This window comes from Carassius gibelio, chromosome B9 (genome assembly GCF_023724105.1).
Source record: "Carassius gibelio isolate Cgi1373 ecotype wild population from Czech Republic chromosome B9, carGib1.2-hapl.c, whole genome shotgun sequence".
NCBI lineage: Eukaryota > Metazoa > Chordata > Actinopteri > Cypriniformes > Cyprinidae > Carassius > Carassius gibelio.
Genome location: NC_068404.1, coordinates 17,859,128 through 17,880,182, shown reverse-complemented (window position 1 = coordinate 17,880,182; position 21,055 = coordinate 17,859,128). Strand labels below are relative to the sequence as shown.

General features: G+C 35.4%; 2 protein-coding genes and 1 long non-coding RNA gene across 4 annotated transcripts; 2 read left to right on the top strand and 1 right to left on the bottom strand.

The window, feature by feature from the left end:
• Positions 1–1,881: 1,881 nt before the first annotated feature.
• On the bottom strand, positions 1,882–4,109 carry LOC127964539 (COMM domain-containing protein 6). Its single transcript, XM_052564759.1, has 7 exons — positions 3,755–4,109; positions 3,421–3,479; positions 3,175–3,240; positions 2,990–3,066; positions 2,690–2,858; positions 2,447–2,599; positions 1,882–2,362 (listed from the first exon to the last, which is right to left on the bottom strand). The coding sequence occupies exons 1-7, from the start codon at positions 3,777–3,779 to the stop codon at positions 2,312–2,314; spliced, it is 600 nt and encodes a 199-aa protein (XP_052420719.1). The 5' UTR covers positions 3,780–4,109; the 3' UTR covers positions 1,882–2,311.
• Positions 4,110–4,542: 433 nt separating this feature from the next.
• LOC127965404 (uncharacterized) lies at positions 4,543–7,380 on the top strand. 2 transcript variants are annotated; one of them, XR_008155294.1, is made up of 5 exons: positions 4,543–4,768; positions 5,498–5,697; positions 5,787–5,885; positions 6,180–6,305; positions 7,270–7,380. It is a non-coding gene; the product is annotated as an uncharacterized LOC127965404 (long non-coding RNA). The 2 variants fall into 2 exon arrangements; XR_008155293.1 differs by lacking the exon at positions 7,270–7,380 and having other exon boundaries at positions 6,180–6,959.
• A 427-nt stretch (positions 7,381–7,807) lies between these two features.
• LOC127965193 (MORC family CW-type zinc finger protein 3) lies at positions 7,808–20,743 on the top strand. The gene is made up of 19 exons (XM_052565854.1): positions 7,808–7,900; positions 10,205–10,277; positions 10,609–10,741; positions 12,189–12,412; positions 12,564–12,720; positions 12,853–13,000; positions 13,150–13,281; positions 13,497–13,616; positions 13,764–13,861; positions 16,001–16,099; positions 16,185–16,313; positions 17,099–17,173; positions 17,338–17,380; positions 17,472–17,579; positions 17,675–17,753; positions 17,830–17,893; positions 18,002–19,172; positions 19,799–20,040; positions 20,134–20,743. Exons 1-19 carry the CDS (start codon positions 7,859–7,861, stop codon positions 20,270–20,272), a joined length of 3,276 nt encoding a protein of 1,091 aa, XP_052421814.1. The 5' UTR covers positions 7,808–7,858; the 3' UTR covers positions 20,273–20,743.
• Positions 20,744–21,055: the final 312 nt, after the last annotated feature.

The following is a 21,055-nucleotide window of genomic DNA, read 5'->3' as shown; positions in this document are numbered from 1 at the left end:
GATATAATTGTTATATATTAATTATAGCATTGGTATAACAGCCCCCCGCCCCACTCCCATTAACCACAGAGCCCTATTATTAACCCCTAGACCCCCCCCCCCTTTTTTTTTTTACAGAACCACTAAACCTTTTGCTCAAGAAAATACGTCTTTTGCCTATATTGTGTTACAACCAGCCACAGTCTCCCATATAATACAATAATTTTATTTAAACTCAAACCAAACATATTATCAGGAAAATAAACACTTAAAAAAGTCGTTGCACTCAGTCCAGAGACTTACTGTGGACAAAGCATTCTTCACATTTCTAGCAAGTAAAGGGCGAGGTTCTGGGTGTGTTTAAGGTGAACACACTTGCAAAATTATTTGTGAATTCAAAGGTATCCTATGCATGTGAAGTTTAATTTGAGCAATATTTTAGCAATATTAAATACTGCATGTGCAGTGCTTTCTGCAAGTATAGTAAACTGGAAACACATCTTCACATGATTCACTTCTACTGCCACGTGTTTATAAAACAAAAGAAAGAAATTGTAGGCTACTGCACAAAAAAAAAAGTATACTTGAATACTCAACGGCGCCCTCTGCTGTCTCAGAGTTAATGGATATTGATGGAATCCTGCACATATTTCGAACCAAATACTAGCATACTTCAAATTAAATAGTATATAGTAGTATAGTAGTAGTTGTATAAAGTAGTATAGTAGTCTATAGAAATATGAGTATTGTAGAAATAGTAAGAGTATTGTGTTATTCAGAAGTACACAACCTGGATGCTGAGCTCTCATTTAAATGGAATTCTTTTCAAGCTGTAGAAAACCTGACAACAGACAAACATGTTATTTAACGCTCTTAAGAGATATGTTTAATAATATAATAATAATGTGTGTGTGTGTGATTTTTATTTAATCGGAAAATAAAACTGCTTTTAAAGACCATGAATGGAGAAACTTGCTTTTATAAAGATCTACCAGCAAAAGCAGCCAGCCTAACAGTAACATCTGGATTTCAATCCAGTTTATTAGTCAAACTGGTGGCCAAGCACACTGCATTGTGGAATACGGCATACTGCACACAATGCCCAATATATTATATACTAAATTGTATACTGCAGACACACTTTCTATCATTTGAACTTCAGTAACTTTCAGTATTTTAAATATTAAGTTAATTCATGTTAATATATTTTATTGAATACAACAACTGACAAATTTGAAAAAGATTTACTTTTTTTTTTACTTTATTATATCAGATTCAGAGCACAAAGATCAACTAAGGACCTGCATAATAATTCGAATCATTTTTATGCATGCTTTCATGAAAGGACCGGCTGTTTATTAAAATTAAAATGAAAACACATTTTTAAAGAGTTCTCTCGTGTTACTATTGTTGTCTTCAAGTGTTGAATAAGTGCCAGTTTCAGACAAGACACTAAATAAGAAGCACCACTCCCAGAAATAGATGAACATGAGACTCATTTAAATGTAGCCCATCAGAGACCCCCTGTAGCCCATCATCACATTTAGCCTGTAAGAGTTTCTTTCTAGGCACAGGTTGCAAAGTCAAATGCAAATATACTTACATGGGATCTTTCAGCCAAAACAAAAAGAGCAGATCAGCCCTGCAGTGACGAAGATTACAGAGCTGCTAAAAATAGATTTTTCTATTTTTAAATTAAAAAAGGCAGAATCCAGATACAAAAAAATAAAAAAACAGGATGACCTGATTTTTTTGTAGTGTCTAGCTTCTGCCTTTTATATATATAAAAAAAATAATAATAATTGTTTTGGACAAATCCAACATCAACCCTACTGTTAAGCGCTGTGATTACTGTTCATCAGGTGCAACACATTCAAAAGGACTATAAACAAATACAAAATATTGATTCATTGAATATTTTTAATAATGAAGAATGTGTTTTCCACTCTAAAGAAATTCAGGTTATTAAGCATCTCATAAGTGTTACTTGTTATTTGAAAGTGGAAAAACCAATTAGAAGTGGAGCACTGAAGACAATTATAAAGTTCAATAATAATGTGAAATGGAAATTTATGATTATCCACAGAGAACAAAAAACAAACAAACATGAAATGACATTTTCTAACATAATACCATTATTAATAGGATAAAGTAAGAATTTTAACCTTGTAGCTACTGTAACAGTAGAATAAAATAAAAATTTTGAATCAGTTCAAAATTCAAAAGACATTTTATGTTGTTAAACTGTTAAATACTGTACTTGTATGTCAATATTTGGTCATAGACAAAATGGTTCACAATCACTGCTGTAAAATTAACATGCAGAAAAACATTAAACAGTCTCTAAAACAGAGGCCATTTCCTTGAACTGCCTGTAGAAGTTCTGATGGACAAAATAAAAGAAAGACAACGATCAATTGCAGCAGTTCAGAGTTGAATGAAATGAAGAAAATGCATTCTTCCATACCTGAAACTGCTGAACTGTCATCTCAAAAGATTTATATGACATCTCTCCTGATGTGTCTGCAATTTTCATCAGAACAGAGATGAACGGGGAGTTGAGGGACCGACAGGTATCTGAGCTCACTGCCATTCCAAGCTTCCACTGAATATCTACAAGCTAAGAGTGAAGAAGCTTTGATATCAACAACCTGACAGAGAACAGTGGCTGACCGATGTTTACACTGCAAGCTAGAATCATGTGACACACCTGTCCAATACTAGCCATAGTCAGGACCTCCTGATGTGCATGTAGAAGAGCACTATGTTCAGTCCAAAGCTGGTGCACCACCGGTAGCGTAGATTTGGACCATTTACTGCTGCATTCAGTCAATTTACTGACCAAGACATCCGAACTGAGATTGCTCTTTGCAGCTAACCTGAATAAATAAACATTTTTCATTAAATCAAATGCAAAAGGCACATATCAAACAAGACAAACTGACAGGCCTTTTTAATTCCCAAACATATACATAAATTACAGTCTGTACTTAGAAAGATAATACTGTACCTAAAATAGTATGTCATCAGTTTTATAATATCTTGAACAGCTTTCTGATCAAGGTTTATCCCAACTCTTTGAAATTTCTGTTAGGGAGATGAAAGCATTGCAAAGACATAAAACAGCAGGTACATGCATGCTTAATTTAAGTGATTTATAGTATATTTAACAGGGATGTCGATTTGTGAACTTACATCACAGGTTTCAATCAAATCTACTGCTCTGTTCTGATCCTGAAGATGAACCAGGATTGACTGAAGCTGGAAAATAAAATAAAAAGACGAGTGACAGAACAGTCAATACAACACTTAAAAATAGTACATTCACTGAAAATAACTGCTATGATAATATGTCTGTATGATCTGTGACGTGTTGCATTTTGTAATGATTTTCTTTCCACTACTTGGCTGGACCATGTTATTACATGATCTAATTCTTACCGTTTCTGCAAACAAGTCTATTGGGAGCTTTTCGATTGTTTCGACGACACCATCCACACCTGCCGTGAAAAAGAAAAAAAAAATGTCACCGCTTATCAGATTTTTATAATTTATTAATGTTAGGTCATATCGATTAGTAATGTTCTGTGCAGAAAATCACCAAGCGTTATACTGCACATGATGTCTATAAAAATACTTATTAACATATGCATATATGGTTAACTTTTGCAGAACGGGATTTAATTTAATTTGTTTTTATACAGTCTATAAATTTAACACACGCTGCTGCATTGCTCTTTACATTTGCAAGAAAATATTAACAAATTCTACTCACTAGTGGACAGATCCAGCCCTAACATCTTCGAAAACCTATCGCGATATTTACAATATGACTACTGCATTCACAATATGTTAAAAGCGAGTCTTTAAATGCGAGACTGTTTTGAAAGCAGTTCAGTCCAGTAGAAAATATTCTTTCTTCTTTCTGTTTATTGGCGTTTGGCAGACTAGTTTATTAGTGCATTACCGCCACCAACTGAACTGGAGTGTGGAGCATCAATAGTCTTATAATATAATTTCCTGTATCTTTATGATATTTCAACAAAGCAAATATAATATTATTCTTCCTTTTTAGCTTACTTAATATATCTACTAGCATCATGCTTCCACCTTTTCTATTACTTTAGCTTCTAAGTTCTAACATTTGTCTTTCGTTGTTATATGCTCTACAATGCAACAGTACATGCTCTACAGTTTCACAAATCCCTTTAAAATCAGTACCAGACCGGAAGTGATAGATTTCAATAAGATTTCCTTTCAAAATAATAGTACCACAGTCGGTTGGCGTTACGAAGAAACAATTAAGAAAAAAAAATATCTGAACAAAACAAGGGTACAAAAAAAGGTCACCCAAGGTGCATCTTGGACATCCCAAGTGAATTCTAAATTAATCCATTTTTTTTATGTGAATGTCAATGAAAAATAATTAGCTTATGTCCGAGATAATAAAAATGAGAAATATAAAGTCCAATCATCCAGTCCCTATCATATCTAATGTAATCTCAAAAATGCCATTAATTAAATCTTCTTTCTTTGTTTGACATCTTTAAGTACTCATGAGTTAAACTCAGCAGGGGTTCAGATAAAAAATCGGCAGCTGGCAGCAGGAAGTGGCTGCCATTGACAGCCGGAAGGCAGTAACTGACAGCCGGAAGGCAGTAACTGTCAGCCGGATGGTAGGCGGGACCTGCCATTCGGTGGGAGCCAATCAGTATCGACCAACGTGGGCGCAACCAATCAGATATAACTGCACCCAAACGCTTCAGTAATGGTTGCGATTGATCAAACGGTAAGTTCAGAAATTGGTCATCGGAGTAATTAATGTTTTTTTGCGTTGTAAGTTTGATTTTAATTGTTATCTTGGTGAACGACTTGGTGTCTACTTTGGTTTAATTGTTCAATGAAATCTAATTAGTGGTAGCAACATTGTTTGTGTACCTTGTTAGGGGCCTACCATTAACTTCAAATTACGTTTGACGTACCATTAAATATTAACGTTTGTTAGCGTGTTAACAGTCTATTGAATAATATAAAAGAATGTTGTTTGACTGGAATGATAGAAGATACATTTGCAACACTAACCATATATTTTTGCATGTTAAGTCTTTCAGGAGATTGTGTGATATACATTAACTTAAGAGTTCTTAAAATAAGTTTTTTTTTTTTTTGCACTATTGAGGTGTGTTTTCTCTAATACTATGCATGTGCAGAACTGTTCTGTGTACCAGTTGAAGTTGTAAGCATGTGAATGCAAAACAATTATTTTTTTGTTATTTTTTTTTTATTGTTATCTATACAAAATATAATGGACCGGTTCATAGTTCCTTATAACTTTTAGGTCTAGTTTCACAGACAGGGCTTGGATTAAGCCAGGATTAGGCTGTAGTTAAATTTAGAACATTGAAGTAGCATTTGTAAACATGCATTTAGAAAGAAAAAAAACACATTACTGATGTGCATCTTGAGACAAAACCATGGCACTGACACCTTTTTTTTATTTTTTTGTAATACCCAATAGTTGCCAGATGCTGTCCTGTTGAAAATTCTTCTTTACGTGATCCTGGAGGAGGGGTGATGCTACATTACTAAATCCGTCTTTGGTTTGTTCCAAATTCAGAAGTCTGCTGTACTGTATACAGACTCCTTTCGAAAGAGGGCACAATCCAGCTGGCTTGACTGAGTATCTTCTTTTACATATTTGATTAGAGGTTTAAAAAGGTGCCATAACATTACATTTCTTAGTTGCCATGTCTGAATGTTTATCTTTGTAATAATGCTGTTTTCATGCTCCTCATCTCAATATACAGGTGGAACAAAATGGAGAACAAGTCTAAGCCATGTCAGGAATTCAACAAAATGTACACCCTGCAGACACCGCAATGAGGTTTACAACAACTGCTTACCAGGTGTGCAAATTATGCATGAAAATGTAATCACTGCTCTGTACATGATGACGAGATGCAATGGGAATAATCATTAATATGGCTGTACATGCATGTCTACTGTTAATAAAGCAATTTAGGTATTAAAGTCACCATTTTCTTATGAATAATAAAATGCAGCAGCTAGAGTTCTTCCTAGAATCAGGAAGTATGACCGGATTAGCCCAGTTCTGTAAACCCTGTACTGGCTCCCTATCAAACATCGTATAGATATTAACATCTTCAATTTATATTAATCTGTTTCTTTCTTATTCGAAGGTCACTGCAGTCACCTGGATCGAGTACGTATCCAGACCAGATGGTGGATCGCACCTAGAAAGGACCTCTACAGCCCTGAAAGACAGCGGAGACCAGGACAACTAGAGCCCCAGATACAGATCCCCTGTAAAGACCTTGTTTTTTTCTCCATTTTGTCACCGGTGGAGTTTTGGTTCCTTGTCGCCTCTGGCTTGCTTCGTTGTGGTCACTTCATTTACAGCGATATCATTGACACGATTGCAAATGATTCCACAGATACTATCTAAACTGAACCGAGCTGAAGGATGACATCACTGAATTGAATGATAAACTGCCTTTTAAACTGACTACAAACTGAGTTTACTAATGTCCTTCTGCATTATTGACTGACACACTATTTTCCTATTTAATATTGTAAAGTTGCTTTGCTTTGATCTGTATTATTAAAAGCACTATATAAATAAACGATGCTTGACTTGACCATGTTGCAAGAGGAAAATGAGGGGAGATGCACATCCACCCTGGGTTTTACAGTGATTGGTGCAAGATGCTGGAGAAGTAACTCCGTATCAGTTCTGATCTAAGAGTCTTGAAAATACCTCCGGATTGTTGTTAGTGATTCTGATTGATATTTTAGTCTGCTTGCTTACTGGATATATTTTATACGGTTTACATTGTAAAGCACTGACTTTGACAACTTACTAACCCAGTTACAAATTTAACAGCTATTTTATACTATATATATATATATAGTTGTTTCTTGAAATACTACAAATATAACCGCAGATTATGATTTTAAATAAAGGTCTCTGAGACTTCTCTCTTTTCAGTCATTTGTGTATATAGCCTATAATAAATATACAACATACACCCAGTAAGTGCCACTCTCGTATATAAATATAAATTGTTTTATTTCACACAAACAATGATACATGCATAAACATTCAGCTGGAAATTAACGTTTAGCAAAATGATCTTATTTCTTTGTTTATATTTGATCAATATTTTAAATCAAATAATATACAATACTGACCTTTATATTTATTTAAAAAAGTATTAAACATAATCATAAGTGTATATAATTATTTATTTGTCTTGTTGCCGCCGGCAGCCTCCTCCAATTTCCGGGTATTAGCGACAGCTGCCATCCGGTTTTATTGGCAGCCACTTCCTGCTGCCAGTGACAGCCACTTCCTGCTGACAGCTGCCGATTTTTCGCTGAACCCCCTCTCGTTAAACTTAATCATTAAAAAAATGCTACATTTATTAGTCATAATATAAATATCAATAGTAACTTAATTTGACATTATGTGCTTTTGCATTAAAAAATAAATAAATAAAATGAATGTATGTATTTAGCAGACGCTTTTAACCAAAGCTACTTACAGTGCATTCAGGCTAACAATTTTTACCTAATATGTGTTCCCGGGGAATCGAACCCAAAACCTTGCTCTGCTAATGCAATGCTCTACCACATGAGCCACAGGAATACAAAAATAACTGAAAGACTAATACATAGATAAACAGAAAATTATTATTTTATAATTATATTGTGGATATCATGTCAAATTATTAATATTAATTCAATGTATGTAACGTTTGAGCTTTTATTTTGAAAATACTGTCTATCAGTTCTCCCGGAAGTCGGAGTCACGTTTTAAAGGAAGTTTTGTCTCGTCGCGGGTTAGTGCATTTCAAGGATGGCTGCTGTGCAAACAGAGAGAGGAATCCCGCTAAGTGCGGTATGAATATTTAATAAATTTCTTTGTCCGATATGTGTAATTAACGCGTGGTAGAAAACACTGTGCTAATAGACGTAATGATAATAGATACATTGAGAGTTTAAACCAAATAACTTCTTACACTGTTAGCATGTCATTGACATACTGACAAACTAGATGTAACGTTAATCTTAAATAAACTATGTGTTTTCTCTTAACAATGAAAAACATATATTTTTTCACAGTGCATTGAAAACGGTATATGATCTTTTAATGTCAGGATCGTGCATTTGTTTTGATGTGACGTATGTGTTCGTTGTCCTATCAGAAATGCTCAAAAATCGGATATTATTTTCAGTTTCGTTTCTCTGCCAAAGGGAATTGCTACATTATTTTGTGTGTTTTGGTAATTAAATGTGTTTATGTAGTTTAAGGTAAAAAAAATAAAATAATAAAATCTTATTTTCCACACAATGTAATTCTACTAATAAGAACTATTAAACACATTAGGATTACTAAGGATTAATGAGCTGCTGGAGTGATGAATATTAATCAGGTTTTGTAAAATAAGTAACATTTAAAATATTACATAGATGCTACCATTGTAATAGTGTACTTAATAAGTATATGCAAAATATTGAAAACAAAAAAGTACTTTCTGTGATATAGAGGAAACCATTGTACATCTGAAAGTATTTGTGTTAAATTGTTTTGGAATGAGTTATGTACCTATCTCTCAGTTTAAACAAATGTTAGAATATGTATCACTACTTTTGATATTATTTTACTTTATTATAACTATCACTTTTGGATTCAATATATTATTAATCTTTTTATTATACTTGGCAAATGTTTATTCATATGTGTAAAGTTTTGGGTAAGAACCGAATACTGTCAATTTTTCTGGTTGACTATAATTTTTACGTTTGATCTTTGATTGGCATAAAAAAAACAAAAAGTCATTCAAAAGTCAAAAATTGCTTTCAATGTTTAACCTGTTAACTGTCACTTACATTTTTGAATATAGACTTGAAAGTGCATGATCCAAACCTAAATTTTTATCATTCATGTAACATGATTTTGATGTACTATTTTCATGGTAATGCAATGTTTGATTTTAAAATGGATTTCAAAGGATGAATTTAGAGATTTTAAGTTTTCATGTGATATATAATTTCTGATGATTTCTAAAGTGTGATAGAGAAAAAGGCAACAAAGAAAACTTTTTATGAAAAAGGTCAGAGCTCCTTTTATGATGTAGTGTTTTGAGGTGCGCTCTTGCCATAAATTAATCTTAATACTTTTCCTACATAATAAATAATAAAAAATTAATAAGATATCTATTTAGGAGTCTTAGACCTTTCCAACGATATATAGTTCGTGATGATTAGATTAGGATTTAATTGTAATATAGTGAAGTAAATGTAGGCGTCCAACCGAAGGGCCAGGGGACAGTTAACAGGTTAAATTTGTATAATTTTCCCTCTCTGGTTTATTTATTAGTTTGTTCTTTGTTTTATTTATTCATTTATTTAAATTATTATTAAAAACATTTTTTTTAACTTTTTATCTTGTATTATTTTTTCATATTATGAAGTTGTATTTTGAAGTTGTTGTGGTTAAATTCTTGTTATTAAGTGTTTATAAAAATAAATAAAAATCAGGTTTTGTGCGTTCGCTTGAACTGATTTGCTGTAATCAAAACAGGGATGAAAATAGGTGAGTGCCAGCCAATGAGATTGCTGTTTGTGCATTAACCCACTACCAGAAAACCCTGCGTTTCTTAAAAGCTGAAGAATTCCAAAGGAACGCCATTATTTTGACAGGAAAATACAACAAAGAATATCGTTTACATGTAGCACATCAATTCTCTCTCTCTCTCTCTCTCTCTCTCTCTCTCTATATATATATATATATATATATATATATCTGTGTGTGTGTGTGTGAGACATAGCGACTTCACACTAGAGTTTATGTGGTATGTCAAATACAGGTGCGTTGCACATCCATTCAGATGGACTGAAAATCAGCACAGATCGCTTGATGGAGAGTGAAACTCTGAAGCCCTCAATCAGTGTTCGTCGAGTGAAAATATATGTACTAAACTTATACTTAGCCTCCAACTCACACACTGGCAAGTAAAATCCTAGCCATTGGCTAATATTAGACATCATTTAGTCTTGAAGATTTAGTCGCAGTGTAGAGGGTTGTGAAGAATGACCATCAGATGACCAGATCCACTGCTTTATACATCAGTGCATAGTTTCATATAAATGTATTTTTAGTGTATACTTATAGTTTCCTGTTTCTTTGATCATTTTACAGCTTAATCCAAAGTTCCTTCACACCAACTCCACCAGCCACACTTGGCCCTTCAGTGCTATTGCAGAGCTGATAGGTGAGCGAAACTATCGATATCTTCTGTTCTGATATTGTTCATTGTGATAATATGTGTGAGTTTGGAACAATGGATGTGTGCCCTCAAGGGGTAGATTACTATGAAATTGTAGCCTAGTTTCCCCATGTTAACAAATCCCTGCCTATATTGGCAATGCTTGGTGACATTTTGTACTGTGTGTAATGAATTATGCGAGAAATGTTATTGCATCTGATGTATCACTAGCCAGAGGCAAGAAAGAAAATATAAGACTAATTATGTTCCATTGGTGTTCATCCACTCAAAGTCGAATAAAAATGCGTAATCTGATCAAATATGTTTTCTACCTTAGACAATGCTTACGACCCGGATGTGAGTGCCAAACAGTTCTGGATTGATAGGACATCAATCAGAGGTCAAGACTGTCTAATTTTCATGGATAATGGCGCAGGAATGAATTACGATAAGATGTACAAAATGCTCAGGTGGGTGAGAACACAAACCAATGCTGACTACTAGCATACACTTGGGTTACATGATCCTTAATAAATCATTCTCATATGCTGTTTTGGTATTTAAAGGGTTAGTTCACCCAAAAAAGGAAATTCTGTCATTAATTACTCACCCTCGTGTTGTTCCAAACCTGTAAGACTTTCATTCATCTTCGGAACACAAATTAAGCTATTTTTGATAGAATCTGAGAGCAAACCAAGTTGGTTGGATGTCAAACCAAGAAACGTAGCAAGGACATATGTAAAATAGTCTATGTGACTTCAGGGGTACAATCATAATTTATATTAAGTATTCTAAGTGTTAGAATTTAAATAAGTATTCTAACTGCGAGAATATTTTTTGTGCGCAAAGAAAACAATAATAACATAATTTATTCAACATTTCTTTACTGTTAGAGTTACCATAGTCCACCATTTTGGAGAGTACCCCTGAACGTAATCAGCCTTGTTTATGTTCAGTATACAGCACGCACATTCTGCACATAAACAACGCTGATTATGTTGATTACGTTCTGGTGTAACGCAGTTGCATTGCTGTATATGGAGGATCAGAAAGCTCTCAGATTTTATCAAAAATATCTTAATTTGTGTTCCGAAGGCTTACGGGCTTGGAACGGCATGAGGGTGAGTAACAAATTGAGTGAAATAACCCTTTGAGAGCCCTTTCTTATTATCAAAGTTAATTGTTAAACGAAGTGTGGAAACAGTGTAATTTAGATTCTTTGATGAATGTTCTTATTTAAAAATACAGTAAAACCTGTAAAGTTGTGAAATGATATAAAAATTCCTTCAGAAATCATTGTAATATGCTAATATGGTGCTCAAGAAACATTGCCCATTATCAGTGTTGAAAACAATTGCTTCTTAGCATTTTTGTTAGAACTATTTATTTAAGGATTCTTTGATTAAAAAAAGCATTTATTTGAATTTTGTTTTTCTTTGTATCATAGTAAAGTCTGTCACTGTCACTTTTGATCAATTTAGGGCTTCCTTGCTGAATAAAAGTATAAAAAAAATGTTAATGTTTAAAAGTTTTACTATACAACATTTACATTTTGTAATTTTGAAGACGCTTTAATCCAAAGTGATTTACAATTGGGAGATACATTAAGCAATTATTCTTAAAGAGGCAAATAGACACAGGAAGTTCTTATAAAACCAAGTTTTAGGCATTGTTCAAATAAGTTCAAGCTAGAAAGGGAAGGAATAAATAAAGAGAAATACTTTTTCAGTCCTTTTTAATTTAAGATGAAGTCAAGTAGTGTTGAAATAGTTCGCTAAAAGTGAAAGAGTTTTCAGCTGTCACTTAAAAATTGTCAGGGATTCAGCATTCCAGATAGGGCTGGGAAAATCATTCCACCAGCCAGGAATGGTGAACGAGAATGTTCTAGATTACATACTGTTTTCTTCTCCCTCTCAGTTTTGGCTTCAGTGACAAGGAGACTATAAACGGCCATGTCCCTGTGGGCCTCTACGGCAATGGATTTAAGTCTGGGTCCATGCGCTTAGGAAAGGACACCATTGTGTTTTCCAAGAATGGAGAGTCCATGTGTGTGGGCCTTCTGTCCCAGACGTATCTTCAGGAGATACACGCGGAGAACGTCATTGTACCCATTGTCTCATTCAAACGCATCGGACAGTCATATATCCTTACCTTCTAAATAAGCAAAGACAAGAGTAGGCCTAAATGTTGAATGAGTTTCAATAATAATTTAAGTTGTTTTTAGGTAAGAGTTAGGTAAGCATATATTTCTATTCTCGATTTGATGTCTGTATCCTTGACCTTTCCTCTCACTCCGACCTGAGTCACAACACGCGGCAAGTCTTCAAGATATCCTGCGCTACTCTCTGTTCCAGACAGAGGCGGAGCTTCTCTGTGAGCTCAATGCCATCAATGCGCTCTACGACACAGATTCCACAGGAACACGAATCATCATCTGGAACCTCCGCAAGTGAGAATCAAAAGATCTGCTGAATTTGTAGATCAGAGCGGTGTTTGGCGTAGCTAGTGCCATTCTCTTGATCTACCAGGCCCAGGAATGGATAGATTCAATGTTTCAGGAACTTTTTTTTTTCTGCTACAGAACATCCACAGATAAATCAGAGTTTGACTTTGACACAGACCGCTATGACATTCAGATCCCATCTGAAGTATATGAGAGTGAAAAGGAGAAGTACAAGCAACCGTCTCACTCATTTCAGTCAAGCCCAGATAGCGATTTCTCCCTGCAGGTGAGTACTTTACCCTCCTATGCTGAGAAGGTCTAACACATTGCAGTCTACACATTGTATTGTCATTGTGTCTACTTCATTATGCATTACAGCTCACAGAACATAACAGTAATACTGTATGTGTTTGTTTTCATTTTATCTTTTTGTAGGCATACTGTAGTATCCTATACTTGAAGCCCAAAATGCAGATTATCATTCGTGGACAGAAAGTGAAAACCCAGCTGATCTCTAAAAGCCTGGCAAACATTGAAAAGGATAAATACAAACCCAACTTTCTAAATGTATCCCAACCAATCATATAGGAGCAAGATGTGATTTCCTGTTCCCTGTTTGAAATTTAGTTCTTGGAGAAATAGGTGTTAACTTTTTAAAGTAAGACAGAATTGTTTGTTCATGAAAACAACTTGACAAACTCTGGTTTTTATTTTATGAATTTAACCAACTCACTGAATACATATATTACATAGTGAGCTTTCCTTAAGTCTTTTCTTGTCAGAGAGAAAGCATTCCCATCATATTTGGCTACAACACAAAGAGCAAAGACCATTATGGAGTCATGATGTACCATAAAAACAGGCTCATCAAAGCCTATGAACGTGTTGGATGTCAAACCAAGGTATTTATTTACATTTTTTATTTATTGCTTTGTAGCTAAACACCCACTTTGCCATTTACTTTAGTGAGACAAAGTAATGTTTTATAGTTTATTATTTTTACTACTTGGAGTATCTGAATGCAATTTTAATCTTGATTTTGCAATTAGCCAAATGGAAAAGGAGTGGGAGTCATTGCAGTGATTGAGTGCAACTTCCTTAAGCCAACACACAACAAGCAGGACTTTGACTACACAGAAGAGTACAGGTGAGAATAATACTATAAAGGTTATTGTAATGTTAGTTTAGAACAATTTAAGTGTAAGTTAATATTGTTTTCTGTTAGTACAGGGGTGTCATACTCAGCTTCCTGAGAGCCACTGTCCTGCAGAGTTTAGCTCCAACCCTAAACACACATGATCAAGCTAAATCAAGTCTTTAGTAATGTCCAGAATCGCTCCCAATGCCCTTAAATAGGGCACTATTTAAGGAAATGGTCATTTGTAGTAGTGTCCGAAACCATAGTGGATGGTATTGAGTGCCCTTATTCAATCCCACATTGCCGTAATAAGGATTTTACAACCAATGTACACTCAATGGCTAGAGAATAGCCATAATTCAATTATGTAAATAAATGAATATAGATATAGTCCTGAGTCAGAACCTACAAATAAGTCATTCGAAATTTTGACAGGGCAATCTCAGTACTATGATAGGAACGAAAACCTGATAAAAAAAATGTTTTTTTCATAGATTCATTTTTTAAACTATTAAGATCAAGATTACCAAGCACAAACTATGCAAAAGTAACTGCATCTGCAGTGCGCTCAATGTCCGAATTCTCTTGTCTCAGACAGAACACACTCAAGCTGTGTCCAAAATCGCTCTCTCATTCACTCATTCACAAATCCCTGTATAGTGTGTTATGCATACCTTGTGTCAGCTTTGTAGTTTCATCGATGTTATATAATTATTTCTTTTTGTAATGCTTTTACATCATAATCATTAAATGCTATTAAAATAATGAGAACAAAAATAAACACACATTAATTCGTTCATAATTTTATGTATTGTTGTTACATGTTTATTTTACATCAGAGTGAATACGCTACCTACTGTGATTAACAAACATTTTTTAATTATCCACCAAATTATCATCATTTTTGCAGGTTAACAACGATGCCGCCTTAAATTAGTAAAATATTAAACTGAGTTATTGCCCACATAATATTCTAATATAAATAATGTATGAAAAAACGTTAAAGCAGAAATAATAAAGATGTAAACGGCATCTCTCATTCAAACTTGCTCGCTCCCGCTCCCGCTTCCAGCTCGCCGTTTCTCCACATTGGATTGTGGGAAATAGTGCTTCAGCAAGTGTACATCGGTTGTACACTCGAAATCTGAATGAATTGTGGGTAAAAAGTAGTGGACTGTAACGCTATAAACTTCATAGTCAAGGGAAGAAGGAGGTGGGAACCGGCGGACATTTAAATGAAAGCTTTAATAACAAAATAAACACAAAACAGCGTGACAGCTCCTCGCGGACGACTGCTACGCACAAACAAAACCAAAACACAAAATAAAATCCAGGCCTGGTCCTCTCTCGTCCTTCACTGTCATAACTCCTCCTCTTTATACTTCCTTGGGACTCAAGACCGGTGAGTGTCGCAGGTGTCGCTCATTTCCAGTCACTCCACCGGCCTCTCTCTGTTCCCACGGCTCTCGGCCCTGCCCCACTCGTCACATGGACGAATCTAGGGAATGAAGTCGTTCACTCAGAATTCGGACAGCACTACAAAATGGCTGGCACCCGATATAGTGCGCTATATAGTGGATAGGGAGCGGTTTCGGACACAGCATCAGTGTCTTGAATTCCCTCCCTTGTTTTTTATTCACTCTGTCAATTGGACTATATCAGTTAGTTGACTAATGTAGGGAATAGTGATTGAGGGTGTAAGGGGTGATTTTGAACACGGCCCTAGAAACTTCCAAACAGGTGTGTTGCAGTTGGTTGGAGCAAAACTGTTTAGTAAAGTGGCCCTCCAGTAGTTTGACACGTGTGTAAGTACATATAGAACTTCCTGGACCATAAACGTACTGTTTATGGTCAAATTTATTATAGATTCTGAATATTTATTTGAATTAAAATTGTTTTGACTAATTATGAATATCTTATTTTGTGAGCACATTTGAAATTCAGCGTTTGATTTTTGATGAGGCAGGCAGGGTTACAGTCAATTCAGGTAATTACAAGAATTGCCCGAACACTTGTTAAGTTCTGTTCTCATACTGGACTGTTGAACTAAATTAACAAGCTCTTTTCTATTTGAGTTAATGACAAATTTTTTAAGTTTTAGAAATATATAATATAGCAGTCTAAGTTGCTTATTATTTGTCCACACAGGAAAACCATGAACATTTTGGGTGTGAAACTGGAAGATTATTGGAAAGCAATCCGCCATAAAAAGGGATTAAGCAGTACAGTATTTATGGAAGATATCCCGTTAGTATACACTCACATGCAATTTCAAAACATTTGATTTATTTCTTGTTCCATACATAACTCTTGTTCCTTGTTTAACATAAAGGAAGCGTCCTGACCAGAACTGGGTTCAGTGTGATGATTGTCTGAAATGGAGGAAACTTCCAGATGGAATTGACATGAATAAGCTCCCTAAAAAATGGTTCTGTCGATTTAATCCAGACCCCCAGTTCAGGTTTGTTTGATCTGACTTTTCATTGTTTAGCTTGTTAAAATGATTAACCTCCAGCAGGATTCAAGAAAAAGGAAAATATGTCCTAGGAAAATTATAGAGTAGTGACTTTTAACCTACATTTAAAGTAGCTGTAAGCTGTTTAAGGAGAGATATCACTGAAAGGGATGTTCTGAGAAATCACATGTCTCATGTGTAAAAAGGTAAGATGAAGTCTGGTGACTGTGACTACATGCCGAAAAATAGATATGACAAAAATGTACCATGCACTAGCTATCTTAACTATCAGTTTTATTTTTCATCCACCAATATGGATGTAATATCTTATTATTAATAATATTTAACTTGCACTGTAATGGCTGTGACATCTCACGGGATCTGAGCAAAAAGTCTCACAGTTTATTTCCAGAACATGATGCACGATGGGATACGCTTAGCCTCTAAAAATGTATTCCTTTCACATAAACACAAAGTTATGTTAAAATACCAGTTTTAGCAAGTATTCTAGTAAACACTGTCGTTTATGTCTTAACATGTTGGTGTGAACCAGAATTTCTTCTAATTCAATAAAGCAACCTGTGACCATCTTACCTTTTTTCTCCTCAGGGGCTTGCATCGTTGAACAGACAGGATGTGTGAAAACACAAAAATTAATTTCAATGTATTTGACCGATGTACAAAATCTTTCGTCTAAACATGCAATGTAGATATCAGCAAATGTAAGTGTGCGTGTTCATGCAAATCTCTGAACATGTCTTAGCACAAACAATTATTCTTTCTACATCCAGGCGATGTGAAGAACCAGAAGAAGCTGAAGATTCTGAAGATGAAACTTCAGACTGGCTGAAAACATACAAACAGTAGTGAGTGATAAAATGTGTTACAACTGTTTATTTATTTTATCTGAATATGAATTAATTGAATTTCCCAAATAAAAATTAAGATAAGTCAGTGATAAGATTAAGAAAACTAAATCTGAATTACCAGGTGATATAGTCAGACACTGACGTTCTTTATGTTGCCACAGTGAGAGAAGCCTCAAAAAACAGCAGGAGCAGCAAAGAACTCAGGTATCGTCCTCTCATGTAATCTTTCTGGATTTCTCCATCCAGTGGTGGTGTTGCTTGTTACTCAGATGTCTTTTCTCTCGTTTGTGATAAGATGGAAGAAACCAGGTTGCGGCAGGAACAGCAGAAAACTGCAGAGCAGCTACAAAAGAAGGAGAATCTTAAAAGGAAAGTTGACCTTGTGTGTCAGCGGTACCAAAAAGTAAGTTTTTGCATTTTTTTTAACCAAAGCTTAGTTAAGCAGTTATAAGTTCCTAGAACATATTAAAGTTTTGATCTTCCCTTTTGTTTTCCTAGAGCCCTTCCTCACCCAGATCACCTGCGGCCCCTTTGAAAGCAATGAGCCCTTTCAATCCAATGACCCCTTCACAGTCTGGTGAGGCCAAATTGTGTGTGCATTTTTATTGAATCCGGGATCTAAATTATTTGATTAATTGTTTGTGTCTGAACAGATTCTAGCCCCTCGGACAGCATGCCAGTGATTTCAAATGTCAGGTCCCTCTCCACTCCTCAAAGGTACATCATTCTCATTCTTCCTCTCTCTCTTTTTACACACGTATTTCCATTTATTCTTTCTTAATTCTGTTTTTGCACACAACATGATTTCAAACCTGTCTTCTACAGAACAAAGCGAGATCTTGATTTATCCCAGAGCCATCTTGTAAAAAGAGCAAGAACATTACATGACCACTTTAGCGACACACCAGGTAGTCCATCCACATCCGCGGCTACATCAGATGTCATAACCTCACCTTTGGCGATCGCAGACGATGATGACAATGCAGTCAACGAAAACAATTTAGAGAGCAGTGACGATGATGATGTGGTTATTGATGAGACCAACAGCACACCAAGACGGAAACCCTTTGACCTTTCTAAGGTGAAGATGGAAAACAAGACCAGCAAAGATGCACCAGGATTGTACATGGAGTGCAGTGATCAAGCTTCCGTGGGAACTGAAAACACCGGAAAGGAAACAATGGAGGCATCGACCTCCAATGGCCAAACAAGCATAACAACCCAAACAGAGCATTTCATTATCAAGGCGGAGAAAGATGAGCAGGTAAGAAAGGAAGAAGGTGGGATCAAGAAAGAAGAGACTGAGAATGATGCGAGAATGATGGAACAGAGCGCTATTAAGGTGGAAAGCAGGACAAGTACCGATACAGAAATCAAAGGTCCCATGGAAATAGATCAATGTAGTAGCATAGAAGTTTCCAGACCAAATCTTGAAGAAACAGAGAAGACACCCAAGGAGAATAAGATCAGTTTCGAACAACATGCAAAGTCTGAAAACCAGGAAGGTGTGGCATCAACTTCCAAGACCTCACTTTTTTCTGACATAGATATAAACCTTATGCCAACACTTGAAGCACAGAAGCAACAGGATAACCTGCTAGATCTTCTAGAGGCCACAGCTCGGGAGAGAGATGAATTCAGAGAGCAAGCTCAGGAGAAAGAAATCAAGCTTTTAAATCTCACCGTGAGGAAGAAGTGCAGCCATCAGAGCATCCAGACAGATCCATCAGAGGAACAGCACTATAAGACTCTCTACTTACAGGCCACCCAGTCCATCAACAAGCTTACGCAAGAGAGGGATGAGCTAAAAGTGAAACAGGAGGAGCTGTTACAAATCAAAGCTGAAAAAGAGGCACAGGATGAGGCTAAGAGGAAGGAACAATCGTCAACAACGAGCGTTTGTGAAAATGTAGATGATGAAATGGCTCTTCAGGTGGACTTTCTTCTAAGAGAGCTGGACAATCGCAACACTGAATGCAGTGAGCTGAGAATTAAGGTGAGAAACTGGGTGTTTTGATTCTCTAAATTCTTGTAACTAATTAAAAAAATGACAGTACTCTCTGCTGAAAAGATCAGCATGAATTTTTCTTCCAGCTTAGTACAATTTTGATGCTGTTAAAGGTTAGTTAGCCAAAAATTATATATATATTCTGCCATCATTTACTCACCATCATGATGTTCCAAATCTATATGACTTTCATTTATCCTTGAAACACATGAAGGCATTTTAATAAAATTTGGTTTTAAAGATTTCTAATTGTCTATTGAAAATCGGTTTCAAATAACGTTGACACTTCAAAAAGTTCATCGAGCAAAATATTACCTTTGCATGCTTCTGGGCCTTGAATGTTGTAGTACCCTTGCTGTCTATGCTGGGTCAGAAAGCTCTCAGATTGCATCATAAATGTGTTCCGAAGATAAAGTTCTTACAGGTTTGGAATGACACGAGGGTGAGTAACTAATGACAAAATCTTCACTTTTAGGTAAACTATCCCTTAAAGAGGCATGCTGGGAATTTCTGGGTAATTTCTGCAGGGATGGCCATTATTTGATGAGTCATGCTTAAACTGTTATTTATTTCCTTTATTTCATTTTACTAACCACTAATTGTATATTCCAAAGTTGGAGAGCTTGGAGCAGGAGAAAGCTCACTGGGTACAGTTGCAGAAAGAAGTAGAAGAGCTGAGGAAACAAAAAGAGGAGTGGAGCAATTCAAGAGAGCAAGAGACTCTAAAGGACAGTGACACTAGTTCAGAACAAACATGCAGCACAAGATCAGCTGCAAACCTTGTGAATGGGATCCAAAAGCAAGGAGAGAGCAGTAAAAGACCCGTCGAGGGAGAGAACGCAGTGATGCCGACCAAGTAAGAGCCTTCTCGACTTGTTGACTTGTACATGCTCATTAGGAGTCACGTTTTGATGCACATATATAACTCTGCTCACTCTTCTGTCATCAGGCTGAGGGAGCTGCGGTGCAGCATCGCCCGGTTATTGGTCACTTTTGTTCCTGCCTTGGACCTCGACCAAGTGAACTATGATTGTGAGGTCATAGATGAGATTTTAAACCAGGTCATACAGGAGATTTCCCCCCCTTAGACCACCTTTAGTTAAAGCCAGATGCCAAAGTGTTCAGCCTAGGTTATTAGTTTGTGCATGGTGACTCAATGTTCAAATTTTATTCCACTCTGAAGTTTTATTTATTTACTTAATATTCCTGATTAACACTTGCAGTTCTTTGGGCAAGTTTTACATTGTTTTACACATTCTTATTCTTTTAATCACTGGAATAGGAATATGTTGTTTCAAGGATAACGTTTGACCTTTATGTAAAAAATTTTTTTTGCTTGATAGCTTCTAAACGTTTAAGGTTTCTACATTTTTTCTGATATGCAGTTGTTTGTATTTCTAATAAAAGAATACTTATACTCAATTGTAATTGGAGAAAAGCTGTAGTAAATGCTACTCAAATTGTGTACAGGCAGTTCTGTGTATAATATTGTACATAATGCTGCTTTTGAAAAAAAAAAAGTTCAATATAAAATAAATTTTATACTTGTTTGATTAAAATTGTTTATGTTTGTATTTCTGAATGTGGTTATGTATGAATTTTAAAGTAACTTTTAGTTGCATAGTTTATTTTATCAGATTAGTTGCTACGTTTTCTGGTAATATCTGGCCATACGGCCCCCGAACCTTTAACCCTCTGGTATTGTTACTTTGGGTGTCACACTTGTGTTGAAACTGACTGGAGACCATGATCTTAATAATAATAAATAATTTTATGAATTTTCATTTCAATAATGTTTTTTATATTTGGTATTTTGGGGGGATTTGTTATGACTATAACATTTCATAATTATGGACCATTTATTTCTGTAT